This window comes from Maniola jurtina, chromosome 21 (genome assembly GCF_905333055.1).
Source record: "Maniola jurtina chromosome 21, ilManJurt1.1, whole genome shotgun sequence".
NCBI lineage: Eukaryota > Metazoa > Arthropoda > Insecta > Lepidoptera > Nymphalidae > Maniola > Maniola jurtina.
The window spans coordinates 10090403-10108999 of NC_060049.1; the positions used below are offsets into that span (position 1 = coordinate 10090403).

Genomic DNA, 18597 nt, shown 5'->3' on the forward strand with positions numbered 1-18597 from the left:
TCACACAAATCGATTAAGCGGATGGGTTATTAGGAATCCCGTGGGAACTCTTTGATTTGCCGGGATAAAAAATATGTCCGTCCCCGGGAATAAGCTAACCCTTTATCTTTCGTCAGAATCGGTTAAACTGTTGGGCCGTGAAAATGTAGCAGACAAATAGACAGACAGACACACTTTCGCATTTATAATATTAGTATGGATAAAGTAATACCTTGTACCAGCCGTCGCCGCGCTTCTTGCATACGACGACGATGTCGTCCACTTTTAGTTCCAACTCGTATTCTGAATTAGGTGGATACGGAGCGATGCAGCGAAATCTGCAATGTACAACATAAAGTACAAAAACGGAAACTTCATCAAAGCGATACCTCGTTGGCGGGTGAAACTGAAACCTAAAATAGTGCTGTTTCCACAGATGACGGAAACAACGTTATTTGTGCCTGTCACCCTTTGCCTCCAACTGCACCTCACCACGAGAGAGGCCAGGTGAATGAAATTTGCTTGAGATTCAAGATTTTTTAGTCAAAAACAGTAAAATGATAATTGCTAATCGACGTTTGGAATTACGCCTATTTTTGACAAAAGAAAAAAATATTATGATGGAAGTAAGAAGTAAAGCGTGACATGAAGTTGTTAATTTTTCAATAGTTTTCACATAACTAATTTTTTTTTCACATATTGCTTGAAAGTCTGGAAAGGATCGTGCTGTCGGTCAGGAATTAAAAATCCATTAATTGTCCCTGTCGGAAATCGAATCCGGAACCTCCACGTAAGACCACGGCGCCAGGGAAGTCGTCGTCGTCGTCTTTATTTTTTATTTTATTTATTTATTTATTTATTTATGTACCGCCCACAGAGTTACACATTTAGATTAAATACATGTTGTTCCTTAAATTCTAGGGCTCTTATGCAACTCCACTTACGGGCAGTCACAGCATACATTAACATAAACATAAGTCGTACAGTAAAATATAAAATATAATATAATAGCTAACCTAAGGACTATAGAAAAATACCTAAGTTATAAATTTTAAAAGAATATAATAAGATGGAAATTAAATTAAAGTAAAGTTAAGTTAAACTAAGCTAAATTATCTAAATCATCTAAAATACAATATACTTACGGCTAGGGACTGACACTAATTATCGTTATCCTATTGAGGAATCGAATGATTTGAACAACTTGGCTTTAAATTTAGCCAGGTTATCGCAAAACAATGAGTCTTTGTATAAGTTAGTGCTTACTTCTCTTTCACGGGTTGCGAGTGATGTCTCTCTCTGCGCGCCGTGACGTCGAGTGACGCAGACTTTCTGTGCCCCGCCCACTCGCCACTTTCTGCGGACCCTCTACTGTAACGCAGAAATGCCTTTAAAATACTAAGTTTTTTCTAAAGGGTGTAACCAGAACACTAGCAAAAACGAAGACAGGTAATAGTACTGCAGTAGATGCTCATTGATAAGACACTACAAAAAACCTGTATTTTTTAAAAGTTCACAATATATTGCAAATAAAACATCTGACTGACGCTAGAGGCCAACGAACATTGCGTAAGTAGGCCACTCGGAGTCAACGCCGCGTCGTAGATGGGACCCGAGTTTTGCACGCTATACATTGCGGGTTTGAAATATACTATATCATTAAAACTACAAAATAAGGCAATTTATTTATTAAGGCTATTGGCATTAGATCGTGTTAAGATAGTATAATAATAACGCTAAGTTTTTGCTAGTTTTCTAGTTACATCCTGTTAAATTTTCAATTATTTTTCGGTACTATTTCTAATGTACGAAACCTCACTAAACGAAATCGACAGATCTAAATAAAGTAGAAATAGAATAGAAGGAATTTTATATAAATAAACTTTTACAATAGTTAGTACTTTCGCATCGTTAAGTGAATCTGCCACTGGTTCGACATGCAAGAAACTCGGCGGTTGCTCTTTTCAAAGATCCGATTTAGAATATTTTGCCATTTAAAAGTATAATCAAAATGGGACATTGTGAAAATGATAGCAATAGTATTAGACCTGTCAGTTCAGTTTAGAAATTGTGTACAATCAAATATACCGATAAATATGAGTAGTTTACTTAGAGAAATAGAAATACTAAAATAGATTGAAAAAAAAGCTTAGTAAAAATTCAATCCATAAATAAATACCTAATATCAAGGATATAGATCAGAGAATTGATGCCGACACCCGGATATATTGATGTAATGAAAATGCATGATTATGTATGTAGTTTGAATCTCATTGAATATTAACCAATCAAATTTGATGTAATTTCGTTTTAGAAACTAAATGAATATTTATGTTAGATTTGAGATTCTTAGTTTTAAAGTTGCACAGGTTTAAAGATTTGTAAGAAAATTCTTGAGACTGTGTAACTTTGAAACTGAGGGTGAGATCTATAGAGCGCGCTCTGCCTTTGCTTAGACTTAAGACAGAGTTAAAACGAGACAGAGCTATATCTCTCACATAAATCTGTCTCGTTTTAACTCAATCTTAAGTCAGAGCAAAGTCAAAGTGCGCTTTATAGATTTCAGAAATCTGGAAAATTAGGGGCATAAATATTAGTTTCTACAATGCATCTACAAAATTTCATTGAGTTTGAATGGTTGGTTGGAATATAACTGAGGTTGAAATCTATATAGTGCGCTTTGACTTTGGTTAGATTTAAGTTTCAGTTAAAACGAGACAGATATATGCTAGCGGTTAACGCTGTCTCGTTCGACAGTGTCTTAAGTCTGAGCAAAATCAAAGTGTGCTCTATAGTTATCAGCCTGAGAGTCAAACTACGTTCGATTAGAGCCCATTAGGAATAAATCCCAAAGGAAAGTGATAACTGATTCAATGCAACAAAACAGTGATCAAGCAAGACATACAATAACAAAAACTGTGCTGGAAGTGTTTGAAAAATGTGCTTGAATTTTGTTTATAACAGACAGACAAAATAATAAAGAGTACATATTGTAGGCAGAAAGTATAATTTGTAAAGTACTAACATGCTTCTAGCAGTAAAATTATTTACAGTAAAGAAGAAAGTATTATGCATATCAAGTTTTACATTGAATTAAATTATATTGTATCTGCAAACCTGTATCAGCAAATAAATAAAATTAAAATCGTGTGCTAAGTATTTGTGTGATGATATTGTGTGGACTTGTGCCATGTACAAGTGTTAATTAAAAATTTATAACACCCCCGAAAAGTGAAGGTTACAGTAACTAGAAAAGAGCTGATAACTTTCAAACGGCTGAACCAATTTTCTTGGATTATAGCTTAGAACTCTCTCGATCAAGCCACCTTACAATAGAGAAAAACTAAATTAAAATCGGTTCATTAGTTTAGGAGCTAAGATGGCACAGACAGATACACAGATACACACGTCAAACTTATAACACCCGTCTTTTTGGATTGGAGGTTAAAAACCAAATTATGTTCATGTTTTCAATAATAGCTGTACGCTATCAACGCGTTAAACTGAGTGGCCACACTTGCCACGTCTTAAATTGAAATGAGGTTTAAATAGTCTAACGCCAAACGGCAATGTGGATGCCGTTGTAAAATTAACGTGTTAGGTAGTGGCTACACCTACGGTTAACGGTCATTAACGCGTTTTTCAATGACGTTTCCCGTTAATAAATAAAATAAATTGCCATCACCTACGGTTAACGGTCATGAACGCGTTTTTCAATGACGTTTCCCGTTAATAAATAAAATAAATTGCCATTTATTTCTCGCAATTTGAACCCATTTGACATAGTCATTGATTTCAAGCAAGAGCCTCGATAGCTCAACGGTTGAGGAGCGGACTGAATTCCGAAAGGTCGGCGGTTTAAACCCCATCCGTTGCACTATTGTCGTACCCACCCCTGGCACAAGCTTTACACTTAATTGGAGGGGAAAGGGAAGTATTCGTCATGATTAGCATGGCTAATATTTTAATTAGCATGGCTAAAAAAAAATTGAATCCATTTGAAATAGTCATTTATCTCAGGCAATTTGACCCCTTTTGAAACCTGTTGATGTAGGCTGGGCATAAGGTATTGTGATACTGATATGCAAATATGTTAGTGGTGTGTGCAAACCTGTGCGAGCGTTGGTCGTGGTGGCGAGCACGCGCGGCGAGCGCCGAGTGCGCGGCGGAGTGCGCGGCGAGCGGCGCGGGCAGCGCGCGCAGCAGCTGCGAGGGGCACGAGCCCGACCTGCGTGCGTGCACTAGCCTCTACTACTCGGTCAAGCTAAGTTTGCACCTCACGACTATTACGTCACACTGACGTTTAGGTACGGTAGGCGAACCGTACTGACGCGACAACACGACCGCGGGGAGGTGAGCTGGGAAGTGGGGAGAGGCACCGCATTCCAGCGAGGTGCAAACTTAGCGCGACCGAGTTATACTACCCGACCGTGCCGGGCTCACGTATACGACGACACGACACGATATATTATACCATGTTCATTGTTTTCATAAAACGTACACTTATTGAAAATCCTACTAAAGGATTATAAACAAAACAAATGTAAATTAAAAATTCTAACACCCCCGACAAGTGAAGGTTACAGTAATTAGAAAAGAGCTGATAACTTTCAAATGGCCGAATCGATTTTCTTGGATTATAGCTAAGAACACTCTCGATCAGCCACTTTTCAAACAAAATAAACTAAATTAAAATCGGTCCATTCGTTTAGGAGTTACGATGCCACAGACAGATACACAGATACACACGTCAAACTTGTAACACCCCTCTTTTTGGGTCGGGGGTTAAAAATACAAATGTTTCAGGACAAAATATATTTTACTAGCTATAATAAAATAGTTGATCCAAAGTTATTGAATAATAGACGGTTACATAAATGGGAGCAAAACCAATGTTTTACATGCCTTTTAAAATTTTGGGTAAATCTGGCTCATAACTTGTTTTAAGTTTCAAGTAAAACTCTTTTATTTGTTAGTTGGCTTCTTAGTTTACTTTTTATAATATTCATGCAAGAGAACGCTTGCTCGCACAAATATTTTGACCCGAAGATCAATTAAGGATTGGTTGCACGATTTTAAGGGTTCTTCTAGTAAAACAATTAATTTGTGTGGAACTGGAGAGTCGCAATTTCATATCGAAAAAGCCACAGGTTGCCAACTCCTAGTAATAAGGAAGAATTTTGAGAAAATCTAACAGATTTTTTTTAAAGGCAAACTTAACAAGGGAATACATTGTGTATTATGTACATTGTACATAGAAATGTGTCCTTTCGATATTTTCAAGACTTCTCAGTGTCTTTCGTGAACAGTCGTAGTATACGTGAACAAACACTGTTTACATGCGATCAAATCATGTTTGCGTATTAAGTATACCAATCCATATTCATACTTAATATTATAAATGCGAAAGTGTGTCCGTCCGTCTTCTCGCTTTTCACGGCTCAACAGTTTAATCGATTTTGATGGGTAGAGAGCTAGCTTACACCCCAGGGAAGGACATAGGCTACTTTTTATCCCGAAAAATCAAAGGGTTCCCACGGGATTCTTAAAATCCCATCTGTTTAACCGATTTATATGAAATTTGGTACGGAGGTAGCTTGCATCCCGAAAATTGATATATGCAACCTTTTATCCCGGAAAAACAGAGTTCTTACGGGATTTTTAGAAATACCTAAATCCATGCAGACGAAGTCGCGGGCTTCATCTAGTTTCACATAAATTTCCACAAATACTTAATTTTATTAACTGATGATGATCACATGTACACTTAAAATGTGATTATGTATTACATAATGCTATTCTATTAAAACACTGGTTTGTTTCGAGTGAAATGGATAACCACAGATATTTTATATTTTGAGTATATGGATACGCCACTGATCTTTACTGATACAAGTATGCTGGACTTCCTATTGGCGCACTTAATTTTGGCCATTTAAGAGCTGCTGGCAGCAGCCATGACTCATAATATTATACAGAATCCAAGTGTTTCAATTTCAACAAATGACACGAAAGGCTTATGATAAAAAACCACCCAAGCGCTCTTTTCTGGGTTCCGTACATAATAATTATGAACAACAATTACTTTGGGTGTATAAAAATTTTATTTCCAAACTAAAGACAGCGCAAACAAATCGTGAAAGAAAAAACCTAAAAGTGTTCATTTGTTTTGGCCACAGCTTTCAAACTTAGCACACCTTTTCCAGCGTACTTGTATATGGCTATTTCAGTATCGAATAAACAGACCAATGTCTTAGGCTGAGATCTAGAGAGCGTACATTGATTTTGCTCAGACAAAAGCTTCAGTTAAAACGAGACGGTTTTATGTCAGCAGTATAGTGCTGTCTCGTTTTAACAGTGTCTTAAGTCTAAGTAAAGACAAAGTGCACTCTATAGTTGTCAACCTCAGGGTGACCAATCAACACTGGGTTATGCTGCGCTGTGTTTAAAATATAGCAAGGATCACGCGATACGTGCTGGCTCACTCGTCATCGCATTGTCCATCTCGCTCAGTCTTAGGTCTGTCTCGCTTGCACTTGTGTTCATGCATATCGCGCTATCGCAGTCGCACAACACACTGCAAACCTCATTGTTGTTTGCAGAAAAAACATAGCGCCAGAAAAGCTTAGCTGAGCACAGCATAGCTCAATGTTGATTGGTCACCGTTACAAACACAAACAATGCAAAACCGGGTCAGTGATGTTAAGGGGTTGACGGTAACAACACAAGTTAACACAAACACATGCGAGGTGCACATACCATGGTTGTATGCATGTGATGGGGCACTTTATACAGGGACAGATGGGGCTATTGTTTGCTGTAGGTATGCCGTATCATTGAGACGGCTCGTGAGGTAGGGCTCCGGTTGCGAGAATGTGATATTTGACGTAACAAGTGTAAATTAAAAATTTATAACACCCCCGACAAGTGAAGGTTACAGTAACTAGAAAACAGCTGATAACTTTCAAACGGCTGAACCGATTTTCTTGGATTATAGCTAAGAACACTCTCAATCAAGCCACCTTTTAAACAACAAAAACTAAATTAAAATCGGTTCATTAGTTTAGGAGCTACGATGCCACAGACAGATACACAGATAGAGACGTGAAACTTATAACACCCCTCTTTTTGGGTCGGGGGCTAAAAAGTCAAGGTAAATTCCTTGATGTCGTCACTGTCACCCTCCCGCAACCCACACCATATCCTACGAGCCGTCTCAGTCAAGACATACACCTAGTTGTTACTAAAAAAAGATTATTGAAGTAAAACTTCTCCCGAGACAAGTCGGTGCGGGAGGTGTGTGATGGCGTGACGCGAGAGCTCAATGATTCGTCAACCCATTCCGCACCACTCCACTACCGCAGGAGCCCACTCAGGTCATAGCCCGCACATTATGGACAGCGCAGAGAACTTTTCACTGCTGCACACTGCACTGAATTTTTGATAACGGTACTGATTCTGAGCATACCTAAATTTTAGAGTATTCGCATCCTCTTCTTATTAATGTAATCTGAAAAGGACAGACATAGTTTGACAGTTTTAAATTTAATTTAGAGCTGTCAAACCTCGTGACTTTAGCTGCCAGTCGCGAGCCTACTGATTTTTATAGTGTGCACTAAAATTTAGTCTTTAAATGTAAAATTCATGTTCCGTCCTTTTTTAGCAATACTAAAAAGAAAAAGATGCATACTCTAAATTTAGTTTAGAGAAAGACAACAGAATCGGCGCCATTATCTCAACATGGATGGATTGGCATCAGTAAAGTCGACAATCCTGACTCGCCAGATGTGCGTCGGCCCTTAGGTACGAAGGCAATACTGACCGCACGTGATGCGGCTGGCTGGGCAACACCAGCGAGGTGGAGGGGCCGTCTTCGAACACGGGGTTGTCCATGCTGTACCCCGCCGGAGGGGGTGATTTGCACTTCTTCATGGCCGCCAGACGCTTCATGAGGCTCACCCCCGTCGATATTGACGATTTCTCCGCTTTCGACTTGTCTTTAGACTGGAAAATAATAAATTATTCCCGAGATTTCACTCACATTTGAAGAAAAACCGGTCAAGTGCGAGTCAGACTCACGCACCAAGGGTTCCGTACTCGGGTATTTTTTCCGACATTTTGCAAGATAAATCAAAAACTTTTATGCATAAAAATAAATAAATATCTGTTTTAGAATGTACAGGTAAAGCCCTTTCATTATGATACCCCACTTGGTATAAATTTGAAAATACTATTTTGGCCATGAACACATTTTAATTCTCTCTCTCAGACTCAACTCAGAGTTTTCAGCAACTATAAAACCTACCTATCTGCCAAATTTCATGATTCTAGATCAACATTAAGTACCCTATAGGTTTCTTGACAGACACCACAGACAGACAGGCAGATAACAAAGTGATCCTATAAGGGTTTCTTTTATCCTTTTGAAATACGGAACTTTGTTTTTTTTTTAATTCTGAGGGAACTTATTGATTTTCAGGGATAAAAAGTAGCCATGCAAAAAATCATGTCGACCCATAGCTCTGTTGAGCGTGATTGAAGGACAAACCAACCAACAAACACACTTTCGCATTTATAATATTACTATGATTATTGAGCTTGATATTACTACATCATTGGACAATTTATTTAAAGTAATATAAAACCTACCTTTTCAGATCTCGGTGTGCTTTGCTGCGCTTGTAAGGGAGTATTCCATGGGTATGTCAAAGGTTGAACTGGAAATGAAAAATCATACATTTTAAATCAAAGTAACAGAATTGGCATTTCGATGACCGACCGACATTGGCATTGGTCGACCAACCAACTCCTGGTGGAGGTCCATTGAAACAGACGTTAAAAGAGAGGGACTCTTGTGGTGTAACTTTAATCGTCTGTTATGCAACGGGATCATAATACTGCCGTCCTAACGAAGAGAGCAATAACTAGGTTTCGACTACTTTCGAGATATTCGCGGTTATGATTAGCTACTTACAAATCGTAATATTACATATTGCAGTTTTGATAACCAACAGAACCGAAACTACTGAAGATACAAAAAAGACGTCTAAGGCGAAAATATAGAGCTCATTTCCCTGATTACGGATATGGTCTTAAGTCAATTTGCCCAAAAACTCGACTTATTGCACTCTTTGTTAGGACGGCAGAATACATACCGGTAGTGACGAGCGGGCTGGTGGCGCGGGGCGGCGCGTCGGGCGGCGCGAGAGCGTTGACGGCGTTGGATCCGCTCGCGCTCACCGCTGCCGTGGGCTTGACGCTCGCCGTCGCTGATACACTCTACAAGCATTTTTACGATACATTTTGACACTATTTAGGGTTCCGTACCTCAAAAGGAAAAAAGGAACCCTTATATTGTGTAAATTAATTAAATTAGTTTTAAGATTATTGTACCTAGTGTTATAGTGATCAAATAAAAAAAGTTTTCTTTCTTTCTTTATAGGATCACTTCGTCTGTCCGTCCATCGTGTCTGTCAAGAAAACCTATAGGGTACTTTCTGTTGACCTAGAATCATGAAATTTGGTAGGTACGTAGGTTTGGTAGGTATAGGAATAAATCCGAGAACAGTGAATTTGTGGTTACATCACACAAAAAAAATTAAAATGCGTCCACGAAAAAATTAATTTACTAAATCACATATAGATGGCGTTATAGTCATTAACTTGCAGTGCTGCTCATAAAAATGTTAAAATGTCTTGTACGATTGTTACGGGTTCCAATGATGTTCAATGATGCTACACAGACGTTTTATCTAATTTATTGCACACAACAAACACTTAGGCTAAATCTTATCCTAGGTTTTAGGCGCCAGGAGAGTTTTTCTATCTTATGCTGGAACTCTGCCAAAACCAGACCTCGGCTAGCGGTATTCAGGGTTTGTAAATAACAGGCTCCAAGAAGGGCATTCCCGTTAGGCTACGACAATCGAGAAATCAACATTTTAAAAAGAACACCATAAAAGCTAAAGTTAGGCCCCCTACTATTAATAACTATGCAACTCACCCCTTCTATAATTCGATCCAGAACACATTATTTGCTAATCGCAAATTAATAAAGATTTCTATTACTTAAACTATCCGAAACTATGGCACATAACTAACACATCACATGAGCATTGCCTCCGGTCGGTACACAAATTCACGTCATCTCGCATTTGACAGCTGATCGGTAATATCGTAATTAATTTTCTGACATAACACGGCGCCTATTCCCTTACTTGAGGCATCACACTGTATTATGAAGGGTTTGGTGAAATCTGGACAAGAAATGACCGGTGCTGAAGTAAGTAATGTTTTCAGATTTAAAAATGCCTTGTCCGCTTCTTCAGTCCAGACAAACTTTTTAGTCCTTTTACCTTTTGTCAAATCATGAAGTGGGGCCGCAATTAGAGAGAAATTTCTAACAAACCTTCGGTACCAACTAGCAATTCCAATAAATCTCTTCAATTCGGTGATGTTTTTGGGTCTTGGGAAGTTCATGATTGCCGAAACTTTATCAGGATCTGTACGCAGTCCGTCTTTGTCTACTATGTAGCCTAAAAAGCGTAAACTAGGTCGTGCAAAATTACATTTATCAATATTTATTGTAAGACCAGCCTCCTTAAGGATGTTCGTTACACGCTTTAAAATTTCTAAGTGTTCATCAAAGCTTTCCGAGCAAATAACAATGTCATCTAGGTAAGTCCAAACTTTACCTTCTAGAGCATGAAATAAAATATCCATTAATCTCTGTTGAGATTGTGATGCGTTTACTAAGCCAAAAGGCATAACTTTAAAATGAAAGAGACCCCTGCCCGGTATAGCAAATGCTGTTTTTTCTTTACTAGATTCCTCGAGTTCAATTTGCCAAAAGGCTGATTTTAAGTCAATTGTACTTAGAAATTTCGCATTTCTCAAATTATCTACAATGCAGGAGACTCTTGGTAGCGGATAAGTATCTCTTTTCGTAATTTTATTGAGCTGTCTGCTATCTAGGCAAAGCCTATTAGTACCATTAGCTTTTTTTACTACAACGATAGGAGAGCACCAGGGACTATGGGAAGGTTCAACTACGTCTTTTTCTAACATCTCATCCAATTCGCGTTCAATTTCTTTCCTAATGGCTGGAGAAAAGTTATACTGTTTTTGATATATTGGTTTACTGTCCCCTGTATCTATAGAATGCTTGAGGATTTTAGTTCTACCTAAACCTACACCTACGCATTTCCTTATTTCATCTATAATGTCTAAAAGTTTTTGTTGTTGGACTTCGTCTAATTCTTCTTTGCTTACTAGAGCTGCCGTTTTGTCTTCAATGGAACTAACTACTGGTATTCCTTCTGATGCTTCTACTTTAAACCTAAATGAGATTTCAAATATGTCAAAAAAGTCTTTACCCAAGATCAATTGTTGAGACAAATCAGGCATGAGCAGCATGGAGACATAGTGAAACTGATTATTGAACACTACTGGCACATCAAAACCTTCATTTATACAATGACTAGCACCATCTGCCGTAGCGATACGCATAGATTTTATTTTATGTGACTTCACCCCAAGCCGTTTCAAAGTATCCCCAAATTCTCTATTCACTACTGTACAAGTAGCCCCAGAATCTAATAACCCATTGCAAATATAATTAAGAATATTTAGCCGTATATATGGCCTGTTATCATTTTCCTTTTTTAATGTCAACTGGGATACTGATTTCTTAGACATGAAGGTGTGAATAAAATCTAACCAGTCCTGCCACTCTTCATTATCACCTTTAGCGGAAAGGTTCAGTTGGCAGGTTTCCGACCTTCCCCACTGGCGTTTCCCTTACATGTGCAATCTTTTAAGGTTATACCAAAACGGCCGCAGCGGTAGCAAAATAACCTTTGTTTCGGTACAGAACATGACCGGAATAAATGACCAGTCTCACGACAATTCCAGCATCTCATATTACTGCTAGGTTTATTATCTGTACTTTTTATGAGACTTACCTCTTTTTTGTCTATGACCGTTTCTGTACTTGACTTGTAAGCTAAGTCTGGTTCTAATGCGTTAACTACCGATTTCGGTTCCTGAAATTTGTCACAATTGATCTTGGTTCTTTCGATAATCCGCATGACATTTACCAGATCGGAAATTGAGGTAAAAGTATCCCGACATACCGCCCTTTGATAATACGGCTGCAGATTTTTAACTATAATCATTAATTTCTCAGTTTCCGAAATTTTATTAGGAAGTCTATTGAACATATTCTGCATTACCGCAATGAATATCAGTACTGGCTCATTCTTTCCTTGAGTTCTCGCTTTTGCCTCAGTTAGTAATTCTTCCTGATAGTAGGGCGACTGGAAAGTACGCTTTAATAACAAAACTAATTCGTTCCAGTCCCTCACAAATTCTCTATTCGCACGAAACCATATTAACGCGTCCCCTTTAAAAAAATCGATTGCATGCTGCCATAAATCATCATGTGTCGCATGCCTGGCATCCTTTAGTTCCTGTACTCTTTCAATGAAGGCGTTGACGCTAAATTTGCTGTCACCAGAAAAATGAACACCCCACTGGCTTATCGGTACTAACTTATGCTTACGCACAGGTTGAATTTCATCAACTGGAAGCATGTCTTGCATAACGTTCGAGTTAGCGCCTGCCTTTTCTTCGGAAGTCTGCTCATCTATAAGGTTTAAAATTTTCTTACTATCCTCACCTATAGAATTATGCAAGGCCTCTCTCATTTCCGGAGTTATTTCTTCCCCATCTTGCATGTCATCCTTGCCTTCTAGTTCCTCTAATAATATAGATGTTTTATCTAAGAGCGCGTTACGTCTAGCTTTCTCAATTTCATCCAAAGGTATAGCCAAGTTTAATCTATTTACTACATGAAATAAACGTGAAACTAACCGCTTATAAAGCTGCTTATCTGGCTTTTCTTGTATCTCGGATAGATAGCACGTAATAGTGCTAATCTTTTTAGAGCATGTATCTAATTCCGCACTAGGACTATTTACAGATTGCGGAGGTGATTTTAACTCGTACGACACTTCCATTGAGCTTTCAGCCTCCAACATGTTCTTTAGGATTTTTTTTAAGGCCGATACTAACCCTGGTTGAGTATATCCACGACACGCGAGTTCGAATTCGACTTCATCTTTTAACAAGTATTTTTTTTTTTTTTTTTTTTTTTTTTTTTTTTTTTTTTTTATACACAGGAAATGCCTAACGCATACCCTTCCGTCAGGGGAAACGGAGGGGTTATGTGGGGCTTGCACCCACTAAAACCTGTGTTTGTTCCTCAACGGACTGGCGGTTGCGCGGGTATCACTAATGTAGTATTCACCGCACTCCCGCCAGGACTTGACCCGCCGCCAAGCGGACGGGTCCCTTCGCTAGGCTGGCTGCTACCAGCTCCGTCTCAGAAGCGCACCCGGAACACGGCGCGCTACCTCCTGACCTGGATTATGTATCGGCTGACGAACGCCCCTTACGCCCGTCAACCGCAGGTCGGCAACTCATGGAGGCCGGAGGTCATCATTCGCCCTTCGGCGCCCGCTGCGTCTCCTGCGAGAGGGATCCACAATCAAAATTTCCCTCTCACGTTCCGCCGCCTCTTTTGCAGACATCACCTCCTCGCAAAAGGAGGCAGCGGCACTCCACGCTGTTTCACTCCGAACCATCGCTTGCACGATGTTTGGGAGCGAGAGACCACCAACACCAACTGCCGCATCGAGTGTACGGCGCTGTTCTGCCCAAGCTTGGCACTCCTCCAGGGTGTGCTGCGCCGTGTCCTCAAGGCTGTCCTCACAGTGGTGGCAATCGGGCGATTGCTCCCGACCTATGCGATGCAGATACCTACCAAAACAACCATGTCCGGTAAGTATCTGCGTCAGCCGGAAGGTTAGGACGCCATGTTGGCGCCCCAGCCAATCCTCCATGACAGGCCTTACCGCCGCTATCGTGGCATGCCCTGCGCTGGGATTATCCAACCGCTCCCTCCATTCCACTAATAAGACCCCTCGGAGCTGGGAGCGATGCCGCGCATATTCTTGGGGCATCGGTAACTCACCCCGCCCGCGCACCTCCTTATTCCACTGGTACAAGGAGGCGAGAGATTTTGCCTCAAGATCCCAGGGTGGACATCCGGCAAGGAGGCTCGCCGCCTCGAAGGAGATCGTGCGGTACCCCCTTATTACCCTGACGGCCATCGATCTTTGCGGTCTCCGCAATATTGCGACGTTGCGGTCCGTCAGAGCTTCCGCCCACACAGGAGCCCCATAAAGGGCCATTGAACGCACGATCCCAGTGTAGAGCTTCCGACAGGAGGCGTCTGGACCACCGAGATTGGGCAGCAACCGAGCAAGCGCTCCCGCAGCTCCCATCAATTTGGGTAGAAGGTGCCTGAAATGTGGCCCAAAATTCCACCGGCCGTCGAGGATGAGTCCCAGATACTTCATTGTTGACTCGACGTCGATGCGAACGCCACCCACGATGATGTGGGATCCCGAAGGTGGCGCGCGTCGAGGGCCATGAAAGAACATCGCCTCCGACTTGTTAAGCGCCACCTCGAGACCCAGGCGCCGGATCCTCCCTACGACCTGTGCAACCCCAGCGGTTGCCAACAATGTCGCCTGCCGGTGTGTCTCGCCACACGCCGTAACCAGCGTGTCGTCAGCGTAGCAAGTGACACCGACGCCGGGCAGGAGTGCCCCGCGCAGCACCCAGTCGTAACCAATGTTCCACAGGAGTGGTCCCAAGACAGACCCCTGCGGAACACCGCACAAGCACTCTCGCCGACCCCAGCCATTCCGACCCGGGTACATGACCGCCCTATCCGCCAGATAAGCCCCAACCACAAGACGGAGGTTGTTTGGTACGCGATGGTAAACAAGCGCCTCCCTGATACAGCTCCAGGGTAAGGTGTTGAAGGCGTTCGCGATGTCGAGAGAAACCGCCAACACCACCTCGCCCCGGAAAACTGCTTCCTCCGCCAAGGTTCTCACGCGCATGATTGCGTCCACTGTGGAGCGCCCCCGGCGAAAACCAAACTGATTGTCCGCCAGGTCCGGCCCCACACTCGCCAAGTGCTGGACGAGGCGATCCGCTACAATTCTCTCGAAGAGTTTTGCCATCTCGTTCAACAGCACAATGGGCCGATATGCAGACGGAGTATCTGCCGGGCGCCCCTTTTTCTTCAGCAAGACCAGCTTTCCGACCTTCCAACTAAGTGGAAACTGGCCCCGCTCCAAGCACGCGCTAAAGAGACTTAACAATCGAGGCTCAAGAGCCTTTGAGGCCAGGACCAGGGCACGGCCAGGTATGCCATCGAGTCCTGGGGCGGTGTTTTTGGCCTGAAGTCTCCGCAACACTGCTCTCAATTCTTCCGGGGTCACTTCGTGCACGTCATCGTCGTTGCCCGCGTCAGGCAATGCAAAAGGCGGAGCCATCGGTGGCGGGTTGTGTTCCTCTCTAGATGGAAACAGGGAGCAGACCACGTCCTCCAGGAGCTGCGGATCAAGACTCTGGGTCAGCGGAGGCGCCGAAGGGCGAAGTTTGCCTCTTACCATGAGGTAAGGGCGCCCCCATGGATCAGTGTCCAGAGTCTCCAGCATCTCCTCACGGGCCTTGATTTTGGCTGATTTAATAGCTGCCTGAAGGGCCCGTTTTGCCATTTTATATGCTTCATATAGCTCCGCCTCTATAGCCGGCCCAAGCTGAGTTTGGCGACGCCTCCTGCGGTGCCTTTGGTACCGGCGCCTTGCTTCAACGCATGCGGCACGCAAGTTCGCGATATCTTGCGACCACCAGTATACCTGACGTCTGGCAGGAATGTGCTTGATACGCGGCATCGCCGCATCGCAAATCTGTGACAGCGCCTCTCGGAACCACTCTGCCTCCTCGTCAACACTGACTGGCCTAACTGGTGCAGAGACCCATGCCTGTACGATAGAGGCTTCCAGGAGTACCTCTTTATTTAGGCGTTTCAATGCCCAACGCGGGCCGCCCCCTCCCGAGGCGGTGCGTACATGAACGTCCAAAGCCGAAGGGGAGATATCGAATCGAATGTATCTATGGTCCGATAGTGTCTCCACCTCCTCCATGACACGCCAACCCTGCACACGACTTGCTACAGCAGGGCTAGCAAACGAAATATCCACTATAGACCCGCCCCGCTGTCTCACGCACGTGTGAGCAGAACCTCGGTTCAGGAGAAGCAGGCCTTGCTCAACAGCCCACTCCTCTAGTACTCTTCCCCGCGCATTTGTCGTTGAGGAGCCCCAAGCCGCAGATTTGGCATTGAAGTCTCCAAGAACAAGCACAGGACTAGGACGGCTTCGACCAACGACGACGCCCAAATTCCCAAGTAAGTCCTCAAAGTTGGCGAGAGTGCTGTTGGGTGAAAAGTATACTCCTGCGACCACAAATCCACCTATCTTCGCCACTACGAAGCCCCGATCCCGAACGACACTTTCAAAGGACGGAGATTCAATGGTAGTCCGCAAAATCAAGGCCACTGTGCCCGACAAATCCTCCACCCAGTCATCCCTCTGAGGGACAAAATACGGTTCAGCGACCGCCGCGATATTGATTGACCACTGCGCCATGCTCTGGAGGAGCAAGTCCTGAGCTCTGGCACAGTGGTTGATATTCGCTTGGAGGAGGCGGAGATGTGGGCCCATTATTAAGTTTCCATACTCTCTCCCTCCTGAGCCCGGGATTGTGAAGGGTTAACCCCAGGTTTGTCTTTGCCTTTCTGTTTGGGCGCGGTACAGGTTTTTGTGCCTACCCGGTGATTCGCCGGCTTGTCTGCCGCCGCACACAACATGCAATGCGGCGTGGCCTCGCATGACCCTGCCTTGTGCCCTGGCTTGCCACAGCGGTAACAAAGGTTACTGCGGTCTATCTCCGAGGAACATTGGGCCCCGACATGCCCCTCCACGAGACATCGGTAGCACCTCATGGTCCTGGGCTGCAAGATCTTGACCTGTGCCAACACCCAGCCCACTAGGAGTCGGCCACCCTCAGCGAGTTTCTTGGCTGCCGCTACTGGACAGCTGACGACTGCTGTTCCCAGTCCATTGAAGCCCGACGAAATTGGACTTGACTTCACTTGGGCCGGAGAACAGTCTCCTACCCTGGCGATGGTAGCCTCCAACTCCTCAGTGCTTACTGAGTCATCTAGGCCCAAAATGCGTAATTCGGCGTTTTTGGTGGGCCTAGACACCTTGACTCCCATAGGCTCCAAAGACGCCTTCAACTTTTCAGCGAGAGCGTCGGCCTGTGGACCGCTGCTGGCACCCGCAACTTCCAGCATGCGGGCACCAGTCACAGTGGTTTTACACCGGACACCCGCAATGCCAAGCTCACCGAGTTCGATCTCTGCCTTCGCCTTAGCAAGGACCGTAGCGTACGTGAGGCCCTTCTCCTTGACGTCGGGCCGCAGCGTTAACACGACAGCCGCAGACCTAGGGGTGCGGAGCCGTGCCTGCTGCTTGGCGGTTTTTTGGGCCGCCTGTTTTGCCGCCTTGTTGGCCTTTGTTTTGGCCTTTTTGGCCTCCTTTTTGGCTCCCGCGGTCTGCCATTGACCACCGTTAGGCGGTGTGTTTGAGTGACTAAGTATTGAGGATCCATGGTTGGAAACAACTCAAGAACAACTTACGGTTATGGAGTAATACAATAATACGGAGTAATACTATAATTATTGCGTTGTTTGTTAACTGCTATATGGCTACACAATTTGCCAAAACGAATTGTCATATGCCTTACCTATACAACTAACATAATTATTTTACACTAATACACTAAACACTACACATTAAAAAATATTTACAGAACATCTATGAGTAATAATCCTTAAGCCTTATAATTACTTAAGTGACACAGAATAAGATTATTTCCCCAATACTAACTATTAACTAATTATACGTGACAACCCTGCATAACATTCATGATAGTACGTCCATTTTACTTCAATATAACGTAGCTATTACAATGCAAAAATAATTCCCGTTAAGTGTATGTAATCTTGCAATGCATGAGCGCGCCGCTGCGATGTATACCTAATATTATTTTGAACGCGGGTACCGCCGTCCACTTAATGTTACTCGCTTAATTATGTTACAACTGGGCTAATATCAATGCAACCCCTTTAGTTTTTAACGTTGGGCGCTATTTTGTTACGGGTTCCAATGATGTTCAATGATGCTACACAGACGTTTTATCTAATTTATTGCACACAACAAACACTTAGGCTAAATCTTATCCTAGGTTTTAGGCGCCAGGAGAGTTTTTCTATCTTATGCTGGAACTCTGCCAAAACCAGACCTCGGCTAGCGGTATTCAGGGTTTGTAAATAACAGGCTCCAAGAAGGGCATTCCCGTTAGGCTACGACAATCGAGAAATCAACATTTTAAAAAGAACACCATAAAAGCTAAAGTTAGGCCCCCTACTATTAATAACTATGCAACTCACCCCTTCTATAATTCGATCCAGAACACATTATTTGCTAATCGCAAATTAATAAAGATTTCTATTACTTAAACTATCCGAAACTATGGCACATAACTAACACATCACATGAGCATTGCCTCCGGTCGGTACACAAATTCACGTCATCTCGCATTTGACAGCTGATCGGTAATATCGTAATG

The 18597-nt window shown here is 42.8% G+C and overlaps 2 protein-coding genes and 1 long non-coding RNA gene across 8 annotated transcripts in view; 1 reads left to right on the forward strand and 2 right to left on the reverse strand.

The window, feature by feature from the left end:
• LOC123876105 (E3 ubiquitin-protein ligase SH3RF1) overlaps window positions 1-18597 on the reverse strand; it is a 44640-nt gene that overhangs the window by 2197 nt on the left and 23846 nt on the right. Inside the window, exons 12-17 of one of the 4 annotated variants that reach the window (XM_045922239.1) lie at window positions 9135-9258; window positions 8629-8696; window positions 7802-7983; window positions 4091-4207; window positions 1246-1347; window positions 212-317 (exon numbers count right to left, since the gene is read on the reverse strand). In XM_045922239.1, the coding sequence (XP_045778195.1) occupies window positions 212-317; window positions 1246-1347; window positions 4091-4207; window positions 7802-7983; window positions 8629-8696; window positions 9135-9258 (699 nt within the window). Of the gene's footprint in view, window positions 1-211; window positions 318-1245; window positions 1351-4090; window positions 4208-7801; window positions 7984-8628; window positions 8697-9134; window positions 9259-18597 lie in introns of all 4 variants that reach the window. The other 3 variants (XM_045922238.1, XM_045922241.1, XM_045922240.1) reach the window with 3 other exon arrangements.
• LOC123876108 lies at window positions 6584-10013 on the forward strand. Its single transcript, XR_006798263.1, has 2 exons — window positions 6584-6643; window positions 9942-10013. It is a non-coding gene; the product is annotated as an uncharacterized LOC123876108 (long non-coding RNA).
• On the reverse strand, window positions 10166-18488 carry LOC123876106. 3 transcript variants are annotated; one of them, XM_045922244.1, is made up of 3 exons: window positions 18419-18488; window positions 17563-18331; window positions 10166-13109 (listed from the first exon to the last, which is right to left on the reverse strand). In XM_045922244.1, the coding sequence occupies exons 2-3, from the start codon at window positions 17575-17577 to the stop codon at window positions 11739-11741; spliced, it is 1386 nt and encodes a 461-aa protein (XP_045778200.1). In that variant the 5' UTR covers window positions 17578-18331; window positions 18419-18488; the 3' UTR covers window positions 10166-11738. The 3 variants fall into 3 exon arrangements, with proteins under 3 accessions (XP_045778200.1, XP_045778199.1, XP_045778198.1); XM_045922243.1 differs by having other exon boundaries at window positions 10166-13113; window positions 17567-18480; XM_045922242.1 differs by having other exon boundaries at window positions 17563-18480.